A 23,010-nucleotide genomic window follows, 5' to 3' on the forward strand; every position below is an offset into this window, starting at 1 on the left:
TGAAGAACGGACTCAAAGTTAAGAAATACACTGGGGAGGGGGTCTGGGCAGCAGAGCTCGGACCTGGGATACACGAGTCCAGAGGCCAGCTTGTGGGACAGGGGCTGTGCAGTCACCCAACTGCTTGGACAAGGAGGGGTTATGAAACAAGTCTTGTTCGCCGGATTTAGTTTTCCCCAAACATAAAAGAAGAGTTCTATAGAGGTTGACTGGTCGCTTTTATTGCAAAGTAATCCAAGTAAGAAATTTCTGCATCTTTAAAATCAACATTGAGCCCCAACACTGGCTCAGTGGTTCGTGTTGGCGCACAGACTGAAGGGTCACAGGTTCAAGGGCACGCACCTGGGTTGCAGGCTCTATCCCCGGCCTTGGGGTGCGTGCAGCAACCAATCGATGTGTCTCTCTCACATCCATGTTTCTCTCTCTCGTCTCTCCCCCTCCCTTCCACTCCCCTAAAAATCAATGGAAAACATATTCTTGGGTGAGGATTACCAAAAATTAAAAAAATAGCCCTCGCTGGTGTGGCTCCATGGATAGAGCGTTGGCCTGTGGACTGGGTTCGATTCCGTCAACGGCATGGACCTCAGTTGCAGGCTCAATCCCTGGCCCTGGTCAGGGCGCATGCAGGAGGCAACCAACCGATGTGTCTCTCACACCCATGTCCTCTCACTCGTCTCCCTTCCCCTTTCTCTAAAAGTCATGGAGCAAGTGATACTCTGGTGAGGATTAGCATAAGCAAGTAAATAAATAAATAAATAATAAGTAGATAAAATGAACTCTGAGCGACCCGGGCCACAGACGTCTTTAAATCGGTACGGACATCACTGGCATAAGTACCATCCAGCCCTCGCCATTTTCCATGTAGGACTAATCACTGTTCCCTTGTAATAGTGTCTAAAAACCATGGCAAACTGTTTCATTTACACACACACACACACACATAGAACATAAGCACAGAAAAGGGTGGAGGCACCAAGTTAGCAATGGTTTTCCACAAGCAGATGAATTTCTGTAATAAATATTTTTAAAACCCATTATATACCATCTACACCAATAACTATTGGGCAAATAAATGCTGAGGGAAAGGCTAGAAGGAAGTGAACCCAAGGCAGCCATTCGCTCCTTCCTTACTGTCCACCCCAGGGGCGCGCATGGCCCGGCCTGGCCGCTTCTCCTCGGGGACAGACATGCTTCGTCGAGAGCCCTGCTTGCTGACCGCGTGGCAGGCGACGGGTCAGGCTGGCGGAGCGTCACCCGGGCGGGTGCTGGCAGAACCAGGTATGTGTTCTAACAGGTGAGCCTGAGAGATTCGCTCACTTCTGAAGCAACATCGAAAAGCCCTGAGGCTTCCCCTGCCCCGTGTAACACTATTTTTTAAGCAAATTCTTAGAAAAATTTTATTATAAGCTTTTCTATCACCTTCAGCATCTTAGCCTAAGTAACATATACTTTTGAAGAGTATTTATGGGCATCTATCTAATGTGACTTAAGTAGCCTTAGTCTTCTGTGAGAACGGGTTTGGGGGAATAAAAAGGCACGTGGGCGCGAGGCGGGCCTGCGTCCCGGACACTGAGGCCCTGCACAGGTCCGTTCCCAGGCGAAGGAGACGCATCTTCACAGCCGTCTCTCCCACTGGCTTTCTTCTGCTTTTCTCCCGCGAGTTTCTCCGCGCGCTCCTCCAGGAGCCGCCGCAGCCACGGCTCGCACCGGCTGGCCTGCTGCAGCCCGTCCTCCCTGCCTACAAGGACAGGGGAGGCAGGTGACGGCAGCCCCAGCCCCAGCCGCAGCCGCTCCCGCACGGCAGGTGCTCTGCTCCCCACAACCCGCCGAGCACCAACCCCGAGGCCAGGTCTCATTCCAAGGGCTCAGGTGACCCCCGTCCTGGCACCTTCGCAGCGCAGCGCCCACCTCGGCAGCTCCCACCTCGGCAGCGCCCACCTCGGCAGCGCCCACCTCGGCAACCCCTACCTCGGCAGCTCCCACCTCGGCAGCGCCCACCTCGGCAGCGCCCACCTTGGCAACCCCTACCTCGGCAGCGCCCACCTTGGCAACCCCTACCTCGGCAGCGCCCACCTTGGCAACCCCTACCTCGGCAGCGCCCACCTCGGCAACCCCTACCTTGGCAGCACCCACCTTGGCAACCCCTACCTTGGCAGCACCCACCTTGGCAACCCCTACCTCAGCAGCGCCCACCTTGGCAACCCCTACCTTGGCAGCGCCCACCTCGGCGGCGCCCACCTCGGCAGCGCCCACCTCGGCAGCCTACCTTGGCAGTGCTGGATCACGCGGCCCCACAGCCGGCTCCTCCGCAGACAAGCCAGGTGCCCCACGATCAGCAGGTGCCGCCTCCCACGGGTCAGGGCCACGTTCACGCGCTGCTCTGAGTCGATGAAGCCCACCTGCCTGGTGCGCACACAGGACAGCACGACCACCTCCTTCTCGGCCCCCTGGAAGGCGTCCACGGTGGACACCTGCACGGCCGCGAGCTGCGGGCGGTCCAGGTCCACGGCCCCGAGCAGGTGGCACAGCTGTGGGGAGAGACGGGTCACGCATGCAAGGGCCGCGGGGACGCGGCTGAGCCCTCCCAGTGCGTCTTCACCGGAGTGGAAAAGCCGCTGTCTTCTGTGACGCGCACGGCTCTGCCCGGTTCTACAGCATGGGCGCAACTAGGTGACAACATCCATCGTGAAACAACGAGTAACGGTTCATCTGTTGGGGGAGCTCATTTGAATATGCTAATTTAGGGCTGATTAACAATGAAAAGTACTAAAAAGTTAAAAATTAACAAAAATGTTATAAGTAATGGACTGATATGTACATGAATATCTGGTGTCTATTTTTATTTACTGATAAAAGGTAATAATGAGAGAACAGTTTGGAAAACAGATCCAATCCCATCTGTCCCAAAACACAAAGCACACACCACATTTCCTTCCCTCTAATTTGTTTATTTGCATTTTTGCCCCAACAGCTGTAAACGGAATTTCATTAAACCTTGTTAGGTTTACATTTAATTATACAGAAAAAAAGCCAGACAGACAAAACTCAGAATGCTTCTTTCTGAATGCATTAATTATGGTCCCAAAAGGTTTTAAAGCACCCAGTCAACCCCTTACAAATATAACATCAAGCGCTGTGATAGGAAATGATAGCATCTGTACACGGCGGGGGGGGGGGGGGGGGGGGGGGAGACACAAACCTTGCCCAGCTGGGACTTGTACAGCGTTATCACCCCGATCATGGTGCCTGGGATTCCACCTGCAACCAGAGCTCGAATCAGCGTCAGGGTGAAAGCGGCTTCCGCCTCATTATGAAAGCTGTTACCTCCTTCCATCTGGAACGAAAAACAGACCCAGAATTACATTTCCCGGAAAGGCGAGGAGGACGAGAACATAGCACCACATACCACAGAGAACAGGACGGGGCTGTGCTGGCCCCGCTGGACGGCACTCGCCTGCTCCTGCCCCGGGACATTGTAGAAGCACAGGGTGGGCAGCCAGGTGAGCAGCGGGCCCCTCTCGGCCTCCGAGACGCCGTTCCTCAGGCCACCTCCGTAAAACAGGCCGTTAGCCACAGCGGCGATGGCCGGGTGACAGCGGTACTGGGTTCTCAGCAGAACTGGCTTGTGACCCTAAGAAGTTTAAATGAGCAAAAGTAAGAACCTGAAACAGCACTTTTTTCTTAAGGGAAAAAAGGTATTTTAAAAGTCGGAAGTATTGCCGTATTGTGCTCTGACTACATGAATTAGAAACACAATAGTAAATGGTTTAATTACTAAACTATTCTCCTGGTAAATGACCACACACCACAAAATCATAAAGTATTAAACTGTCAAACCTTAACTCATGATCTAACAAGCAGGGTGAGGAAACCTTCACCTGGACCTCCCGCCCGCCATGACCCATCCCTTCGCCCAGCAGGTCCCCCTGTGGACACGGCCCACCCACCAGTCAGTCAGCCTGGGACCCGATAGGCTGTCAGTGTCACTGGGCTTGTGTTCACGTCACCCCGTTTTCCTAATAAGGGCCCCAAAGCACAAGATGCCGGCCACCTGAAGATGCCAGAGGAGCCATACAGCGCGGGCGTGTGCAGGAACAGACAGTGCACGTAGGGCTCCTGTCGCAGCTGCAGGCCGCCCTGGGGTCTGGGCGTGCCCCTCGGATAAGGGCGGCCAGCATGGAACAGTACGGACACGTGCTACAATGTGGAGGGGCCTCCAGGACGTGCCGAGTGGAAGAAGCCAGACCCAGGAGGCACCCGTGTGTGGTTGGAGCTGCCTGGTGTGAGGGTGGTGAGTGTGAGCACAGAGCAGACGTGGGGGCCGGAAAGAGGGAGGTGGGAGGCGGGATGTGTTTGGGACCAGACAGGGCAGGGAGTGTAGTGACGGCCACTTACGTTGCGGTGGCTAATTCTATGTTATGTGAACATCACCTCAGTTACAAATAGATTAATGATTAACTTTTTACATTTTTAATGTAAAGTAGAGCTCTAAAATGGGGCATGGATAATAATAGATCATAGGTGTTTATTTTTATTTTAGAACAAAAGCTTTATACTTTCTTCCTACTAAGTACACAAGAAAAAGGCTCATTTTATAAAGGAACACTTAAATCGTGGGGTTCTACTTATCTTTAAGATGAGTGCTCTCTTTATTTTTATATATATTTTTATTGATTTCTGAGAGAAGGAGGGAGAGGGAGAGAGAGAAGCATCCATGATGACAGAGAATCGTGGATGGGCTGCCTCCTGCACGCCCCCCACTGGGGATTAAGCCTGAAACCCTGGCCTGTGCCTGACGGGGATGGAACCGGGACCTCCTGGGTCAGAGGTGGGCGAGGTGAGTGCTTCCTAAACAAGTCCAATCGCAGGTCCTTTAGGGCGGGGCTCGGTCTCCTAATAGTGTCATTTCCCATCGGCCACACGGTGTGGCCGGACGCGGTCAGCCCGGGTCTGGCGGCAGCGCCTACCATCAAGCAGAGTCGATCGAACAGAGTCTGCTCCAGCCCGTTCCCGTGAGCCGCCTCCGATCCCTGGATCGTGGGGGGAAGCTGCTTGGGATCCCCAACGAGAACCAGCTTTTCACACTCAAACCTGAACACAGATCCAGAAGTTAGACAGGAAGCGCAGACGGACACGGACTGTTTTCTAAATGCATTTCAAAGAGCTCGAGGACCCCGCGCTCCAGGAAACAGGCTTCGTGGTGCCAGTCAGTGTAGTCAAAGGCCGCGGCTGTGAGTGGAGAAACCCCTGGTATAACTGTATTTTCCACACAAGCCTTCCTAGCGTCCCCTGCTCTGCACACAATCAGCATGTCATGGAACGCGCTTGGGGAAAGTGATTTTGGAACCTATAACTGCAGGCTCAGGAGCGTTCCTTGGGAATAATTTGGTTTAAACTCCTGCAAGGAAGTAGGCTCTCGGGCTTAATGTCTTTCCAAATAGAAACCTGCAGTCTTGTAAGGTCTCAGAACCATGTATGTGGTCACTCAGATGACCACAGTCTGTCTGTCACACATATTTGGCCCCGCCCAGAATTCCTGCTCACACCCTGGAAACCCTGGGAGTTTCCCAAGTGGTGACAGGGATCAAGGTCCTCGGTTGTGTCTAAGGGACCTTAGCCGAGCACCTGAGGCGGGGCTGGTTGCCAGGGGAACTGGGGTTGGAGAGATGGAGCTTCTAGTCCCCACCCCCTGCCCACCCCCAGGGAGTTGACTGGGTCCCCAGTGGTCAGCGAGCTCATCAGTCACGTGCAGGTGACAAACCTCCATGGAAACACGAGGGTTCAAGGCTGGGGGGTGGTAAGCGCGTGGAGGTGTGAGGAGGTGAGAGACGGTTTGGAAGCTCCTGCCCTCCCTCACACCTTGTCCTGGCACCAATGCCTCTGGCTGTTCCTAGTGCCATAGTGACCTGGGGTCAGGAAACAACATGTTCCTCTGAGTCTGCAAATGCTCTGGCAAGTTAACGGAACCCAAGGAGATGAAGGGAACCTCTGGTTATGGCCAGTCGGTCAGAAGTCCAGGTGCCAGCCCAGGCCCGGGACTGGCACTGAGCGGGAGGGGCCCGGGAACCTCCGTCTGCACCCAGTGGGTCAGCAGCCCAGGCCTGGCCCTGGCGTCGGAAGTGGGTCTTGCAGGACAGCCCTCCCCTGAAGCTCTGACGCTGCCTGCGGTGAGCACGTCAGAACTGAGGGGAGCTTTTGTCCCCCAGCTGGTGCGGGAGAACGGCTTGCTGGAGGGGTGGGGAGCCCCGCCCCATGTAGGAACTGGTCTGGGAACCCCTATTGCAAAACCTACATGGCATCCCAGCTCTAGGACCCCTACGGATGCACACGGCAGGTTATCTACTCTGCGCGTCAGTACTCATCAGCGACCTGGACGTGCCCATGCCGGCGTGGCTGCGGTGAGGACGTAAGGAAGCACATGGGTGATGTGTCAGCATCCAGTGTGACTCCTCCACCCTCTGTGCACGGCCTTAGCGCTCCTCTGCCCTGGCTCCTGGGTGGGGAGACTGACTCATCCTCCTTTGCTCAGGACAGTCCCAGTGTAACAGTGAGAGCCCAGGATGCAGGAACCTAACTCATCCCAGCCAATCGTGATGCAGGAACCTGCCCATCCCAGCCAATCGTGATGCAGGAACCTAACTCATCCCAGCCAATCGTGATGCAGGAACCTGCCCATCCCAGCCAATTGTGATGCAAGAACCTGCCAATCCTGGCCAATTGTGATGTAGGAACCTGCCAATCCTAGCCAATCGTGATGCAGGAACCTAACTCATCCCAGCCAATCGTGATGCAGGAACCTGCCCATCCTGGCCAATTGTGATGCAGGAACCTGCCAATCCTGGCCAATGGCGACAACTGGGACCGACGCCCCCCTCACTTGGGGACAGGATGCTGAGTCCAAATCCAGGCCTCCTCCCGCCACCTCGGGATTCGTGAGAGATGCTTTAAAAGCACAATGTTTCAGTGGCTGAGACAGTTTAGAAGATTTCATCTCCTACACTTTAAAACAAATTGTCATTTTTTATTTATTTTTATCTACGTGATATCCTTCCATAATCTAAAAACTATCTTCAGAAACTAGACATGGGAGTGAGACGAAGGAGGCAACTGAAGCAGAGCCTAGAGCCGGGTTCCCAGATGGTGGCTAGAGGCACCTTCCACAGCGAGCAGCCGGGGGTGCTAGGGGCACCCTCTCGAGAGCCGTCCTCCGGAGGCCTACATGCCCCCGAACAAAGTGCTGGCACATGAGCCCCCCAGGCCCCCCCTGCATTCTTGAAAACGTCAGTGTGGCACTTGAATTGCCAAGGTTTCCACCAGAGCCTGGGAGGAGTGACGCGAGCCGGGCCCTGAGTTACCTGGCGATGGGGAGGAGGGAGGCGGGCTCGGTCATCTGGCTGCTCTCGTCCAGCACCACCACGGGGAACCGCAGGCCGGCCATGCAGGGGAACGGGCAGGCCGCGCAGGTGGCGCCCACCACGCGGACCTGGGCACAGGGATGTGAGAGTCGTCAGCTACTTAGAAAACATGAGCCTGCAGGTGGGGTCAGGACTAAAGGCGGGAGCCCTGCAATCAGAGCCCACAGGCCACTATGTCCACTTGCCACTGTCCCCCGAGAAATGGGAGCCACAGGCACAGCGACCGAAGACAGCCTATTGCAGAGTGAAGGCTCCCTCGGACACTCACAAGGAAGCTGTCATGATGCCAGGATCTTAAATGTCAGGGGTCACACGCACGTTTTATCCCCTCGCTGAGGCTGAGTAAGCGGATGCCCTGGGCACGCGGGCGAACGGACCCGCTCACCGCCAAGCACACGCCCAACTTGATGCGCCAAGAAGGAAAAGTCGCCAAGTCATTCCAACAGCAGTACGGCCCATGCACTGCTGGTTGTGAGTTTATGTGAACCTCACAGGCTTAGATATTACCCCAGAATACCATTATTCCCCAGACAGAAAGCCTGATCAAAGCTAGTATTTCATCTCTGGGTCTAAATATAACAAAGAGGAAACCAATACATTTTCTAATTGGATGTGGTCACTGGCCTCCATCAGCAGGAATAAGAGGAACCTGAGGTTTCTGGGAACTCAGACCAAGGTCAGGCTGGTCCCTCCCCCCGCCCAGCAGGTCCCTCACCTGCCCCAGGAGCGTCCTATTGGTCCCCAGTTTATGCTGCTCGATGCTTCTCCTCACATAGACTCTTTCCATGGGAGTCAGGTCTTCTTTCATCAGCGCCTGGAGTTCTTTCAATTGCTCACTGGCATTTTCTGAGCCAGCATGCAAGCTAAGAAAGAACGACATAAAATACCTTCTTCGCTCCATTTCCAAAACATTACAAAAAAGTTAAAAACAGATTTCCTAAGTTAACCAGGAAAAAGACAGCGCTTTCTCTATTCTTCCTCAGAGAACATCGGGGGGAGGAGGTCTGTAAGGCTGCTGTGTTCTGAGAGCACCCTATGGCTTTGGAATTACGATTTCTTACCTGTAAGGTAAGACCGGCTTGGCGATCTTCCTAACACTCCCAACTCTGACAAACTTGTCAAATCCAAGACTGAGGAGCCTTTAAACAAAACAGCGTAAGACAGTTCCATGTAATATTTACGTTATTAACATTAACTTTGTGTAACAGCATCTTCTAGTTTTGTAATTCAATGTGAAATGCTTACATTCAATGTAAATGCAATGTGGCTGAGAGTTTTAATAGAACGCATTTGCTAGGGGCCTTTAATACGCACTCTCACGCCGGGAGCGCATTACCTGTGCCTCAGAGAGCCTTCACGAAGGGCAAGCTCGCACAGTTTATTCCGATCTGTGATTCCAGGCCGAGAACTTTTTCCTCAGAGAAAATCAGAATCGGAGACAGACTTACGTCTGAGGGTCCTTGCCACCGTGTTATTTATCATGGGGAACGCGTGGATGCACTGACTATGGCTTAAAGGATGATCTAAGCAAGTCACTGCCTATAGCAGACCCATCAAAAGTATGTTTTCTAAGATTTAAAAGCAAGACACAAATACATACTGATCACACCAAGTTTGGAAAATAAAATGAGTGTATGTATAAAACACCTGTAAGGAAATATATTACCTGTACAGACCGTACATTTCACCATAAAGTTCAGTTTTTGCGCCTGCATTTATACATAGGAGTCACTTCTCCTAATCGAGCTTTTTGCTGATGCTGACATTCAGACCATTAAACGCTGGCGACCCTCACGTCATCTCTTGTGAGGCTTCAGCAGAGCCGTGAACAACCCCAAGCACCTGCAGCAGGCCCTGCCCCTGCTTCCTCAGAGCCTCTCACGGGACCAGAGGCGTGCCTCGAGCTGCTCGGCTCTGCACCGTCAGCTCACACACCTGCACCTCAGCTCCTCCGGTCACAGAACCGGAGAGGAGGGCTTTCGCACACGGCACCGGAGCCAGCACAGGCATCGCGTCGGCACTGGTTCCCGCCGGCCCCGAGTCCCATGGAGGGGCAGGGGTGTCCCGAGGGAGCCCGCACATGCAGCAGCCCGGGCTGTCGGAGGAACAGGAGCGTGGGGACCCACGAGGTTACGACATGACAAGCAGTGGGCAGGCTCTCTGTCCTGGAGGGAGGCCCCAGCCCCTCAGTCAGGGTGCGGGCGGCTGGCACGACCCTGAGCCGAGGCCTGTCTGGGGTGGGAGAGGTCAGGGCCCCGAGCCCACCTCTCAGACAGGTGCCTCCTGCTGTGCTCGCTTCCACACAAGCGGACATCCTGTCCTTGTGCCAAGGCTGTCAGGTTTGAAACCCATTTCCTACAACTTACAAGCGAGGAAGGTGGCCGGTTACTGTCTCATGGATATGGCTCGATCAGAGACAGAGGCCTCACACCTGGGCCCAAGAAGATGGCCCCTCTCAACAACCGACCTGCACCACCAGCTCCTGACGCTCACGTGTCATACCCACCCGAGGAGGACTCTGTCCACAGCCACGTTAGTGGAAGAAGAAACCAGCACTTTCCACGGCCGTGCACGTCCCGCTGCGGGAGCGTCACTCTTTTCAAACAGCTGCACCAGAAACAGAATCACCACTGCCAGCAAGTAGCTCTTTCCTGCTCCAAAAACTCCTAGTTTGGAAGGAAGGGAAAAACAAAGGGGGCGTCATCAGTACATTTCTGAAAGCACAAGAAATAATGTCACCATCTCCCTCTCCTTCTTGTAACGAAGTCATTACAAGACCATGAGCAGAGCACCCAGGATGTGCTCAGCACCAGGACAAACAGATGGCCAAGCAAGACCTCTCAGCGCAGTGGTTCTCAACCTTCCTCATGCCGCGACCCTTTAATACAGCTCCTCATGGTGTGGTGACCCCCAACCATAACATTATTTTCATTGCTATTTTATAACTGTAATGTTGCTACTGTTATGAATCGTAATGTAAATATCTGATATGCAGATAAAGTCTCATTGTTACAAATTGAACATAATTAAAGCATAGTGATTAATCACAAAAACAATATGTAATTATATATGTGTTTTCTGATGGTCTTAGGTGACCCCTGTGAAAGGGTCGTTCGACCCCCAAAGGGGTCGCGACCCACAGGTGGAGAACCGCTATCTTAGTGGCTTAGGAAGGCAGCCAGGGAAGGAACAGTAAGAACAGGACACGTGGGGGGGAAGTGGCCAAAGGGGTCGAACAGTGTGAAGGGAGGAAACTGGCCTCAGCACAGATGGCGTTACCACCTGTGCCCCCGAGACTGTGGTGCTGTTCATGTTGCCCCAGTACAGTCAGTAAATAGTGAACGTGGTGAGGACGCTGTGACTGCGTCCGAGAAGGAACCCCGCTCAGATCTGGTGGAGGTGGGAACGCTTCCGACAAACAAGCGGAACGAATGTGTCCAGAGGAAGACACGCAGACGCTGAAAGCCAAGGTCCCTCCAGCAGAGGCTGGAGAAGCTCGCAGGCCAGAGGCAAGGCTGAGAGGGAGGCGAGGGCAAGTCCCAGAGTTCTGCTCACTGTCGGAGAAATAAATTTTGTCCTGGAGACGGGCAAGTCCCTGACGGATCTTAAGCAAGAAACTGACTTAATCAGAGTGTTCTGGTAAAACCAGTTGAGCGGAACTATGAAGTGTGAATCCTGAGAAAGAAAACAGCTACTAAGAAGTGCTCCTGGTGGCCAACTGGCTCAGAAAATGAAAAGAAATAAAGAAAAGAGCCTGGCAGCCATTTCTACAGAGGCCTCACATGCACCCTGCCCTTCGGGAAGCAGCCGGCCCGGGACCACCGGCCTGCACTGCCCGCCTGCCTGCCTGGCCCTGCATCTGCCCAGCCCTTAGGAAGTTCTTCCTGGTGTCCATTTCAACCAATAGGACTGAGGCTCTCCCCATCCCATCAGAGCTGAGCAGCTCTGACCAACCAGTGTGGCTCTACTCTGACCCATCAGGACAGTGCCTTTTGGACCAATCACACTTTGAGGACTTGGAGTTCTCATTTGCGTAAGAAAGAATCAATCAGGGGCCAGGGGTGGGGGTTCTGTCCAGGAAGTCACTTTCCCTCTGGCTCTGGGAGCCCCTTTCCCTTTCCACCCAGCGCTCCCTGACCAGCAGCCCCGGCTGAGCCGAACCAGACGATGTCGCAGGGAGCAGAGCAGCCGCGCCCGAGGGCCTGGCCCAGGGCCGCCTCAGGGTCACTGTCCTCACAGCCGAGCGGTATAGCCATTGAGCTGTTTTCCCCGAAGGAAGTCTCCTTCTCCCTCGCACCCCAAAGTGGGGATTCCTGTGGGCGCTGAATTGGTGCCGACGACCATGGGTTGACAGACGGTGAAACTCACGGTGAACTGATTCGAGCAGCGTGAGGCGACCATGGCAATGACATGCCCTCTTTACCACATGCCAGGACGGGCCAAGCCTTTACCTAAGTCAACAGGTCAGTCCTCCAACCCATGAGGCAGAGGCTCTGACTGACCCGTGTGGAGTAGGAGGTAAAGCTGCGAGGGAGTAACCTGCCCAGTCGCAGCGCTAAGACGAGCCGGAGCTGGGGCGGAGCCCAGGATTCCAGCTCCAGGGCCCGTCTCACCCTAGGAACGTGGAGGAGGCGGAGGCTGGGATGGAGGGGTGCACGTGACCTAGTGGGAATTGCCTACCAACAGGCAAAGGTAGGTGCGGAGGCATCTGCTGTGTCCTGCACGTCCTGGTTCAGGGCGGGGGCGGGGCCCACATGGCCAGGAAGGAGGAAGGTTTGGGACAGCTGCTGGGAGGATGGGGAGTGAGCTGACAGTTCACAACGGCTTTGCTCATCAAAACTGACGCCCACCATGACAGCCGCCCACTGGCATCGCTGACGGCTCCGGGCCGATGCTGGGTCAAACCCGAATACGCCAGTGGTGGGCACAGGCCACTGGTGCCCATGCTGCTCTCACAGCCTCTAAAGTGGGTCCCAACATCTGAGTCCTCCTGGGATTGCACTGACTAGAAGGGGCAGAGGAGCAGACCAAGTCCCAGAGACTCATATATAATCAGGTGCTGGCCAGGTGCTGGGCTGCAGGGGGTCCCCACACCCAGGTGTGCCCGGCACCCCCTGGCCCTCACCGTGGACGATGGTGATGGGGAGGGGGCAGGCGGGCAGCCCCTGCCCCGCCTCGGCAGGCCCGCGCGCCGCCACCATGCGTGCTATCTGGGCGAGAGCGGAAGCCTGGTCCTCGTTCAGCTGGTGGGCCTGGATGAAGGCGCTGGCTAACTGCAGGGCTGCTCCTGGGCCGGGCAGCTCACAGTGCGTGTGGGTATTGGAGAAGGCGGGCGGGACGAATCTTCTCTTATCCACACTCTTACTGCTGACTGCAGCTGACGAAGGCCTAGTAAAAGGAGCAATACAATCAAAGAAAAATGAGGGGCTTCTGAAAAAGGGGAGTAGACCTGTTTATAACTTAACCTTCACTTACGAGCACCTCAGAGAACGTCCTTCTGTGAGCACCAGAGAAAAGCACTGACATTTGTTGAATACCTACTACGCGCAGACACTATGCTGAGTACTGCACGTCTTTACTGGGATCGTCACACTGGGGAGCAGTTAATCTACCCAAACAGAGACACGGAAATAGTAAACGTTTCTCCCACAAGTACCCAGCTGCTAAGTGGTGTTTGACACGGAGCCCAGGCCTTACTATGCAAACTGGCTCAGGAAATTACTAGAGCCTCTACGTCAAGTAAAACCGTCAGAGATAAGTTGGCTTTAGTATATAAAGACTGAGTTCATTTCAAAGTAGAAAAATAACATATTGAAAGTACACAGACTTTTTTTAACCCAAGACTTCATTGTGGTAAAAAGAATAAAACCAAATAGACCATAACATTCCAAATTTGAAACTAGTTTTGTCAATTTAATTTAATAAAATATCACTTCCAATTTTTTTAAAGGAGTTATAGTACTTGGGAAATTAAAAATGAGATAAAGATTATGTCAAAAATAAAACTAGTAGCAATATACATACTGGATTCAAACTGTAAAATAATTACAGTGGGGACTGACTTACGAGTGTCCCAACTAACGAGTTTTTTGAGATACCAGCTGTCTCTCGGCCGATTTTTTGCATTGAGTTGATAGAGTAATTTGAGTTAACAGCTCCTTAACGAGCTCGGTCTCAGAACAAATTAAACTCGTAAGTCAAGGCCCCACTGTACTTAAAAGTTTGGCCCAGCTGGTGTAGCTCAGTGGTTGAGTCGATTCCGGGGCAGGGCACAGGCCCAGGTTGTGGGCTCATCCCCAGTGGGGGGCGTGCAGGAGGAAGCCGATCCATGTTTCTCTCTCGTCATGGATGTTTCCCTCTTTCTCTCCCCCCTTCTATCTCCTAGTCTCTGAAAGACAGTTACAATTTTGCTGCCAAACGGGATGTACTGTTGCTGGGTACGCCACCCCGCCCCACCCGCAGGGGCAGGACTTACATGGCCAACAGGTGCTGCGTCAGAGGCAGGGTCGCGGGGCTGAAGTGCTCCCGCATGTTTTTCAGGGTGGTCAGCTCCGTGCTAGCATTGCAGACCCACAGGGCGTGGACGACCGCTGTGGAGAGGGTGCGGAGAGGAGCGTCAGTGCCCACAACAAAGACCGGGAGCACCTTAGGGAGTGTCCACGCAGCTCAGAGCCGGTGCTGAACCAGCCCCAGGCCGCAAGCCCTCGGCACACCCGCCTCCGTCCTGCCGTCTGCACAGGCACACTGAGTGTGGGTCCGTGACTGTGCCCGAGGGGCGTGGACAGACACTGTGGAGACACACGGGTGACATGCGCAGCCACCAGTCAGCACCCCGCCCTGGACCTGCAGCATCTGTTACTTCACAGAACTATTGGGAAGCAGGAGACTGGACGCTGATATTGGTGAGGACTCTGAAGTGACCAATGTTCGCTCCACTAGACAATAGGATCCAGCTGTCTACTCAGCTCCCACAGAAAACAGGGAGTTAGCCTGGCCGGCAGCTGAGTGCTGAGTGTCGGCCTGCGCCCCAGAGCGTCTTGGGTTCCCTTCCCACTCGAGGGCACGTGCCTGGGCTGCAGGTTCCATCCCGCCCCCGTGGGGTGGGTGCGGGCGGCAACCAATCCGTGTCCCTCACGTTGATGTTTCTCTCTCACTTTGCGTGCCCCCCTTGCACTCTCTCTATAAAAGTATCCTCGGGTGAGGATTCACACACACACGCTAAAACGTGCATGAAACACCTGAATGAGTCATTCAATGCTGTGTCTTTAATTAGTCAGGCGAGCCCCGGACATCGGGAATTATCCCAGAGCTGCCGAGGGGGAGGCGCCCTGGTTCACGAACGGGGGCACTGGCGGCCCGGCCTCACCAGGCGCTTCCCAGGCCGAGGACAACCTCCCTCCACATGAAACACCCTCCGCTCCGCTGCCCCCAAATCCCTGCAATTCTGAGAACGTCTCGGTGTGAAGGAAATGATGTGTTTACAACGTGCCCAACTAGCGTGAGAAACCAAGGGAACTCAGTGAACCACGAGAATAGGACTTAATACTAGGAATTATGTGACAAAATTCCTATTTAGAAATCAGGTACATGCGTGTAAATTCCACCCCAACAAAGCACCGAAGTGAGGGCCAGGATGCTGTGGGTCGACAGCCCTCTGGGGTTGAACTGCAGAAACATTCACACGTTTCCAGGGACACAGCCCAGGGAGCAGAAGTGGGTGCTTTTTCTCGGCTTTCATCGAAGAACCCACCCAAGCCAGCACCCCTGCTCGCAGCGCGCCTCACGCTGTCCTCTCTCTGGTCACAGGCGGCCTGGCGATACTCACTGTCCGTGGGCCACCGGGAGGGGAAGTAGCCTTTCAGAGGGAGCAGCTCCACCTCGTTGGCGGACGACGGCCCGAAGAACGCGCTGCAGGCGATGAACGTGTCCAGCTCGAAGTCCAGGGTTTTGGAGACCACCCACAGATCGTCTGCAGACAGACATGGCGAGGGCTCAGGACGATGCTCAATCCAGAGCTACTCGGATTGCCTAGGTGCCTAGTCCTACATTATTTCTCAAAAAACAAAACTGGTTATTGTCATCTTCAAGATTCCACCCAAATGAGGACCTGAACATCTCCATGTTTTAACTAGATTACTTCCATGGTTTTAAAGTTATTTTATCATTATAAAAAAGTGTAAATAAAGCAGACATCTAACTCATCTCTTCTAGAACAGCCTTATAGCTACATCAGACTTTCCCCAGGTAGACTATAAGTCTAGAGCAGCGATTTCCAACCTTTTTCATCTCATGGCACACAAAAACTAGTTATTAAGATTCTATGTGGCACACACAAAATATACTTTTTGCTGATCTCACACAAAAAAATAGGTTACAATTTTAAATCATTCACACTGGATGGCTATTGTTGGTTGGCTGTTGTCAGTTTTTATCTGACAATCTGAGGGAGAGGCAGGGCCCCTGACTCAATAGGCAGGAACTGCATGTTCGGACATCCTTGCGGCACACGGGTGAAAATCGCTGGTCTAGAGAGACGCTCTGCGGTACAGTGGTTTCCATGCTCAGAAAAGGCTGGCAGCCCATGGACGGAAGGCAGTGCCTCCCTACACCTCCGCTGGCCTGAAGCTGCGGAGATGAACCGTGTGCCTTCTCCATGTAGAGCCTGCCCCCCATCCCCAGCGCACACTGTGACCCGAGGCCAGCAGGACCCCGCACGCCACCTGAGCACAATGTCCACCACCAGCAGAGTCGACTGTAACCCTGGCCGTGGCTCAGGTGGCTGAGCGTCACCCTGTGCCCCGAAAGGACACCTGTTCCGTTCCTGGTCAGGGCACACACCCAGGTGGCGGGTTCGATCCCCATCGGCGTGCGCACGGGAGGCAACCGATCAATGTTTCTCTCTCACATCCATGTTTTTTTCCTCGCTCTCTCCCTTGCTCTCTATTCTAAATCAATAAAAACATATTTTTTAAAGAAAGTTAAAAAAGAGAGTCAACCGTATTTGTCTTTTTGTAAACTGCTTTTGTTCTAAAACTTATTTATACCAGTTGTATCTGTTGTTATAATCATATAACTTAATCATGTATTATTTCAACCATTATGAATATGAAGAAAAAAACTGTTTTAAGAAAACCTAAGGGAACAATTTAGAAAACTTTAAAGGATTTGCTAAAGAAAGGGACCCAAAACACAAAACTGCTCTGACTCAAGTGCAGAGGAGATCAGTGCAAAGCATGAGAAAAGAGAGCGAACAAATGTAAATCGCTCTCCACTCAGACTTCGAGGTGCCGCGTCCTTGCCCAGGTGACGGGTCAGACGGCGCGTTCGCGGGCGGCACCCTGTGGGGATGGTTCATACGAGGACGATGAACGGGTCTCCAATCAAAACCCGCATTCTGAACAAAAGCCTGGACTCTGTCAAAAGCTCATTAATAAAACTGCCCATGTATTTTAGGGTAAAATGCTAACGGCTCATATGCGTTATCTATAACCTGACTCTAAACAACCTGTACAACCACCTGGCCCGGAAGAGCCTCACCGGCCTCAGGGAAGACGGCCGACGCCCAGCAGCACACGCAGGGCTCGCAGTCCTGGGCTGAGACTGCTCAGCCGGGCGCTTTCCACGCCCACCCAGCCCCGGCCTCCTTTGCTTTACGTCCACTCTTACCAATGCCCTGAGAACTATCATTTTAGTGAATATGTGCAGGAAACTATTTTAGAAAAAGCTGAGCTACACCGCGGTATATTTTATTCCTAATTTATTTAAAAGCGTTTACCAATTGAGGTAACACATCTAAGCGACTTATTCCCATTCGCTAATGTTTACTTTCTTCAACGTTTGCCACGATTCGCAGGAAGATGTCTAACTCACGACAGCTGGCAGGAGTGTGCTCCCGCTCCGTTCTCCTCGACCCACTGCAATGACCGCACAGAACAGGGCCGCGCGAAGGCCACCCCTCCTAGAAGGGAGGTTCTGATGGAATGGTAAGACCTAGGAAGCTTGGGAACTACTAATCCCTGCAGATGACAGGAATTCTGGATGGAAAAAGAAAAGACAGAATTTTCTGGGGGACTTCAGGAAACCCCCCCACTCGGCAGCCACAGGAAGCCTGGCTGTGGGTGCAGGAAGGGGTGGGGCATCACTCCTGAGACTGACACTGGGCATGTGACCCTCACCACAGAGGCTCAGGCGACTCCGAGGGCCGGGACCAGGGAGGCTCTGAGTGAGGAGGGCGGCCACGGGCATGAGTCCTGGGCACCATGACCAGGGAGCAGGTCAGTCATCGCAGGTCTCGATCGACGGGGGTTTGTTGTTAGGAAGACACAATAGCTATGTTACATTCTGGGCCAACAGACACTGCAAATGTCAGGTAGGTATTATTACTATTATTCTCTGAACAGAGACGTTAAGTAAATTATCCACAGACAGAGGCCATCACGGAGGCCTGGGACTGAACCGACTTCCTGAGCCACGGGAGCACCGAGCCCGGCCAACCTCCCCCGATGCTGCCAGAGAACAGCTGAAACCCAGGGGAAGCGGGTCTCAGGCCAAAACAATGACCCACTGAAGGGACACAAAGACTTGCATAGAAAACACTAGGCCTCAGAGCCCTTCAGAAAGGAGGCACCAGACAGACGGACAAAGAAGGTGTGAGCCTGGGAAAGAGGGGAGAAGTACGGGGAGCAGCAGTGCAAATGGAGCAAGAAACACTGAAAAGGACATGAACAGTGTTCGTCTGGGAAAATGTGGCAGTTAAAGTAATAATCAGTGGGATACATAGAGAATGGATACGTTAGAAAATAAGCAATTTAGAAGGAAGACAGAAAACCCAGACAATATAAGGGAAATGTGAAGCGATTTAGAGATGACATTCAGAAGTGCTGACATCTGAATAATAAAAGTCCTAGTGAAATAAATAAAAGCAAGAGGGAAATTACCTGAAGAAATAATGGAGATCAATTTCCCAGAACTGAAAACACAGTGTTTCCCGATACGCACAGGCACACGCTGCACTTCAGGTTCAGTGATGATGCCATGAAGGCGCAGCATGAAGTGACTCAGTGAGAAAAAAGACACGGGAGCCAAGGCACCGGCACAGAAACCAGGAAATCATTCACAAGAAAAACAGCCACAATGGAGCCTGGACCCGAAGCCGTGGGCGTTCCGAACCCCCCACCTAAGCCTTGGGCAGGACTCCGAGTTCCCTCTGAACCCCAGAGGGCACCGCTGACCCAAAAAGGGAAGCGTGGCATCACACAAAGAGAAGAGTCCGAGATGGAGAAGGGCCGGAGGGGAGGGTGCTGGTGACAGCACCGAGGAAAGGCCACCAGGCCTCCCTGTCTGAGGACAGTGACCGTGGTGACGACATCTTCACTGGGAACAGCAGACAGACATGAGAAAGGAAAGCAGTTGCCAGTCTTCTGTTTTGGAACAAAAATCACCCGAAAAAGTGTTCCCTGAAGGAGACACACTTGAAACCCGTCAGGTGTAAGAAATGACCAAACCAGCCAGCGAAGAGGCGAGGGAGTTGGCTCAGAGCTTGTCCACTCACACGATCTAAAAGCTCGAGAAGAAACCGGAGAACAGACTCTGAAAGCAAAGCCCAGGTTTTCAGGGGAAGGAACCTCAACCCAAGCGCAGTCACCAAGAGCAGAGAGGCCGGGCACGCAGAACAGACGCAGCCGCTCTGCCTCCTGGGACCGGCATCAGGATGTGCTGTTCCCAGGGAAAAGCCACGTGATGACTGAGCTTGACCATCTAAGAATTCTTGTTCTGCCTTTGTTTTGTTTTTTAACCAGCCCATGATTTAAACTCGTATAAATTTTTCTTTTGAAAAATTATTTTCAAAAGAATAAATCTCTTTTGAGGATAGAAATATTTTACTCTTTAAAGCTACTCATGTCTTAAAAATATATATACTTAATTAATTTCAGAGAGGGGGGAGAGAGAAACATCAATGTGAGAGAGAAACACCTATCGGTTTTGCCTTCTGCACACAACCCACTGGGCACGGGGGAGCGAACCCGAAACCTGGGCGGTGCCCTGCCTGACCTGGAAGCGAGGCAGTGCATGGGTCGGCGCTCAACCAACTGAGCCACCTGGCCAGGCAGGCCTGTTGTTGTCCGTTTCCTTTTTAAGTTAGGGTTACATAACTTTCCCATAAGCCAACTTCATAAACTGATTTTTTCCATTTCCCTTTTCATTAAATTTATTGGGAGTAGCATTGGTTACATTAATTGATTTTTAAAAATATACCCAGACTGTTCCCTTTATAAAAGAATTATGAGGTTATAATTCTCAGATTTCCTCATTTGTACTTATCATGAAGTGAATTAGGTTTGTGTTTCTTTGCCTTGAAAATAAATGTTGAGATACATTTAAAATAATAATGGAATAAGAGGAAATTGTAGCTTTTTAAAATAGATCATCTTTGCTAAAAATTGTTAGCAAAACTAAGATTAAGATAGTAATGTTTATTATGAGTATACAGATAATAAACTATACAACTAAATATTAATTTTTATTATAGTTTTAAATATTTGTACTTTTTGACTGTTTTAGTTTTCCAGGACAATTTCGGATTTGAGTTATATTCCAATTATTTAGGCAACATACATTGTTTAAATGTAGCAACACAACCAAAAATTGGTTTTATATTTCACTGCATATAAATATTTCTGTTAAACCAGAATGTACAACATCTAATGACTCAGCTATGTGCACTTAGAGCAGGGGTGGGCAAACTTTTTGACGCGAGGGCCACAGTGGGTTCTTAAACTGGCCCGGAGGGCCGGAACAAAAGCATGGATGGAGTGTTTGTGTGAACTAATATAAATTCAAAGTAAACATCATTACATAAAAGGGTACGGTCTTTTTTTTTTTTAGTTTTATTCATTTCAAACGGGCCGTAGTTTGCCCACGGCTGGCTTAGAGACACTCTGAGGAGCCGTAGGTTGGGATTCAGGTGAACAAACTGTGTGTGTGTCGGGGGTGGGGGGCGGGGGGATGTGCCCACAGACAGCCCAGGTGGCTCACTGAGGCAGGGACTGCGCTGCACATCCTAGTCCTGCTCGTGAAAGGAAACGGGACTTCAGTCCCTTCCACAGTCACCCCCGCTGCTCTGCAGGAAAATAAAGGTTCTTGGTCAATTAAGTAAAAGTAACAACATTTGAAAGATAAATATAGAGTGAGTTCACAGAGCCTGAGGCATCGACCGATCACACCAACCTACCTTTGCTATAAGCCGAAGAACTTTCCTTCCGACTCAGCTTGAGATACAGTTTGCTTTTAGGTTCAGGATACAATTCAGGGTGTGCGGTCGTATACTTCTTTAGTTTGCCATACTGTTTTCTTTGAAAATCAAATCCTTTTCTGCAAAATGAGTAAAAAACAAAAATGAATTTGAATATTAAGATACAAATTTTTTGTTAATTGAAATATAATTGGCACATACTTTATATTAGCTTCAGGTGTACATCGCAGTGATTCTAACAGACAGTGAAATGACAACTACGGTAAGTCTAGTTAACATACGTAGTTACAAATGTTTTTCTTGTGATGAGAACTTTTAAGATTTATCCTTAGCAACTTTTAAACAGACTATATACAGTATTGGTAACCATCGTCACCATGCTGTACGTGACACCCCCAGGACTAATTTATTTCATAGCTGCAAGTCTGAAGGCACAACTGTTTTAAAATACAGCAGGTAAGGACCAGGATGGGTGTGCTCATGCTTTCATACACACACAAAACAAAAACATACCGCGTCAAAGGAAGGAACCAGCAGCCCTCACGGAATTATCATTGTTTTAAGAGACTGAGATAGAAACAGTATCTCAGCACCTAAGGAGCTGCTGTGACTGTAAAGGGGATAACAAGTTAGGCCCCGATCTCCACCTCTTAGAGGTGAAGCGATGACTGAATAGACACGCAGTGCTCAGCTGAGGGCGGCACCTGGGAGCTCCCGTGCACGCTGTTCTCTAAGGTCCCATGCACATGCTCAGTACAGCTCCCTTTGGGGCGGTCCTGCTGCTATGAAACATGTTTCCAAACGCAGCGCTTGTACCTGCAGTCCGGGCTATGGCAGGCACCACCATGGCCCTGCCCTCACCAAAGCCAGGCCTGTGGCGCTTCGGGAGGGCTGCCCTTGGGATTGGGATTGTGTATTAAAATGATGAGAAAATGGTGTTCCTGCAGCTGCCTGGCAGTGCTGACACTGCTTGGTGCAGAGAGGGGCCCACACGGCGTTAGGGACCTGCTCCCATCTCAGCAGGACACACCCAGGTGAGCTTCCAGGTCCCGGATCTCCTGTCTCTCCCCGGACTTCGGCGACTGCCTTCTGACTGGTCAGGACACTGTGTGATCAGCACTCACCTCACCGAGAGCTGGCACTCCTCGTAGACGGGGACGCTCTGGCTTCTCAGGTACACGCCGATGCTCTTCACGTCACTTAACACCAGGGCGGGCGGAGAGTCCGCCTGTGTGACGTGTCCTGGGGCCACCTCTTCAAGCCACTTAAAAAAGTTACACCTGTCCGCTCTGGGCGCGTCACAGGCGTAGAAGAGACGGCCCTACAGAGACAATACAATTCAGTGAGAAAAAGTGTTTCTACTTTATACTGGTTTTTTAAAAGGAAAGTCCTTTTTTTAAAAATTCATTGATTTGAGAGAGAGAGGAGGGGGGTGAGGGGGGAGAGAGAGAGAGAGAGAGGAGGTCAATTTGTCTTCCACTCACTGGTTGCTTCCTGTATGTGCCCTGACCGGGTGGAACTCGCTGCCTTGGCAAAGTGGGATGGTGCTCTAACCAGTGAGCTCCGGCCAGGGCTTGTATGCTGTGTGCTGAGACTTTCACAAAGGCTGCGTGGCATTAATGCACTCCAATAAGTTCGTCATTATACAACGCAATCTTTTCATTGATTTAAATAATAAAATTTAAAACCAGCTAGTTTTCCACTTGTTTTTTCCGTATCAAAAAGTTACATGTTACATTATTCTGAGAATGTAAGCTTACTTGGAAAATAAAATGCACTGTTTTTCTGATTTAAAGTGATCACTGCCGACAGCCAGCCTGCGAGCTGCCCGAGCAGCTCTTCTCACGGCCTTTCCCGCTCACTGACCTGCACGTGCACACACAATACACGCGTGTAGACTGCTCTGCTCTTTAAAGTAAAACTCAGACCTAACCCTTATACCAACAACATACTACTAGTACGACAACGACGTCATCAGATAATATACAACACTTTACCTCATGGTTCTAATATGGTTTATGGACCTGGTCTGACAACTATGTTTAAACCAGGTTTACGTGCTCAGCATGCAGACACGGAGTGAACCTGTGTTGCTGTGCAGCCTGGTCTCACAAGAACGCACCACCCACTGACACACAGACATCGCACGACACCTCCCATCACCGTGCGCATTTAGCAAACAAACAAGTCGGGGGCGTCCTGTCCCCCTGACCTGCGGCAGCCGAGTCCCTTCCTCCCGACCTCCAGGCTCTCCCTGGGGCTGGCCGTGCTCCTCCTGCCTTGCCTGCCAACCGCGGTGTAACCTTCCTTCCATCCTCTCCACCCACCACTCAGCTCTCAGTT

The 23,010-nt window shown here is 51.8% G+C and overlaps 1 protein-coding gene across 1 annotated transcript in view; it reads right to left on the reverse strand.

Moving 5' to 3' along the window:
* Nucleotides 1-488: 488 nt before the first annotated feature.
* The window catches only part of ZGRF1 (zinc finger GRF-type containing 1), a 51,567-nt gene continuing 29,045 nt past the window's right edge, over nt 489-23,010 (reverse strand). Inside the window, exons 14-27 of the mRNA XM_036311533.1 lie at nt 21,792-21,988; nt 20,647-20,786; nt 15,241-15,384; nt 13,891-14,005; nt 12,541-12,803; nt 9,922-10,081; nt 8,477-8,554; nt 8,131-8,278; nt 7,356-7,483; nt 4,968-5,091; nt 3,455-3,631; nt 3,200-3,334; nt 2,267-2,528; nt 489-1,738 (exon numbers count right to left, since the gene is read on the reverse strand). Of these exons, the coding sequence (XP_036167426.1) occupies nt 1,497-1,738; nt 2,267-2,528; nt 3,200-3,334; nt 3,455-3,631; nt 4,968-5,091; nt 7,356-7,483; nt 8,131-8,278; nt 8,477-8,554; nt 9,922-10,081; nt 12,541-12,803; nt 13,891-14,005; nt 15,241-15,384; nt 20,647-20,786; nt 21,792-21,988 (2,313 nt within the window). The 3' untranslated portion in view covers nt 489-1,496. The remainder of the gene's footprint in view (nt 1,739-2,266; nt 2,529-3,199; nt 3,335-3,454; nt 3,632-4,967; nt 5,092-7,355; nt 7,484-8,130; nt 8,279-8,476; nt 8,555-9,921; nt 10,082-12,540; nt 12,804-13,890; nt 14,006-15,240; nt 15,385-20,646; nt 20,787-21,791; nt 21,989-23,010) is intronic.

Source organism: Myotis myotis, unplaced genomic scaffold (assembly GCF_014108235.1).
Source record: "Myotis myotis isolate mMyoMyo1 unplaced genomic scaffold, mMyoMyo1.p scaffold_m19_p_56, whole genome shotgun sequence".
NCBI lineage: Eukaryota > Metazoa > Chordata > Mammalia > Chiroptera > Vespertilionidae > Myotis > Myotis myotis.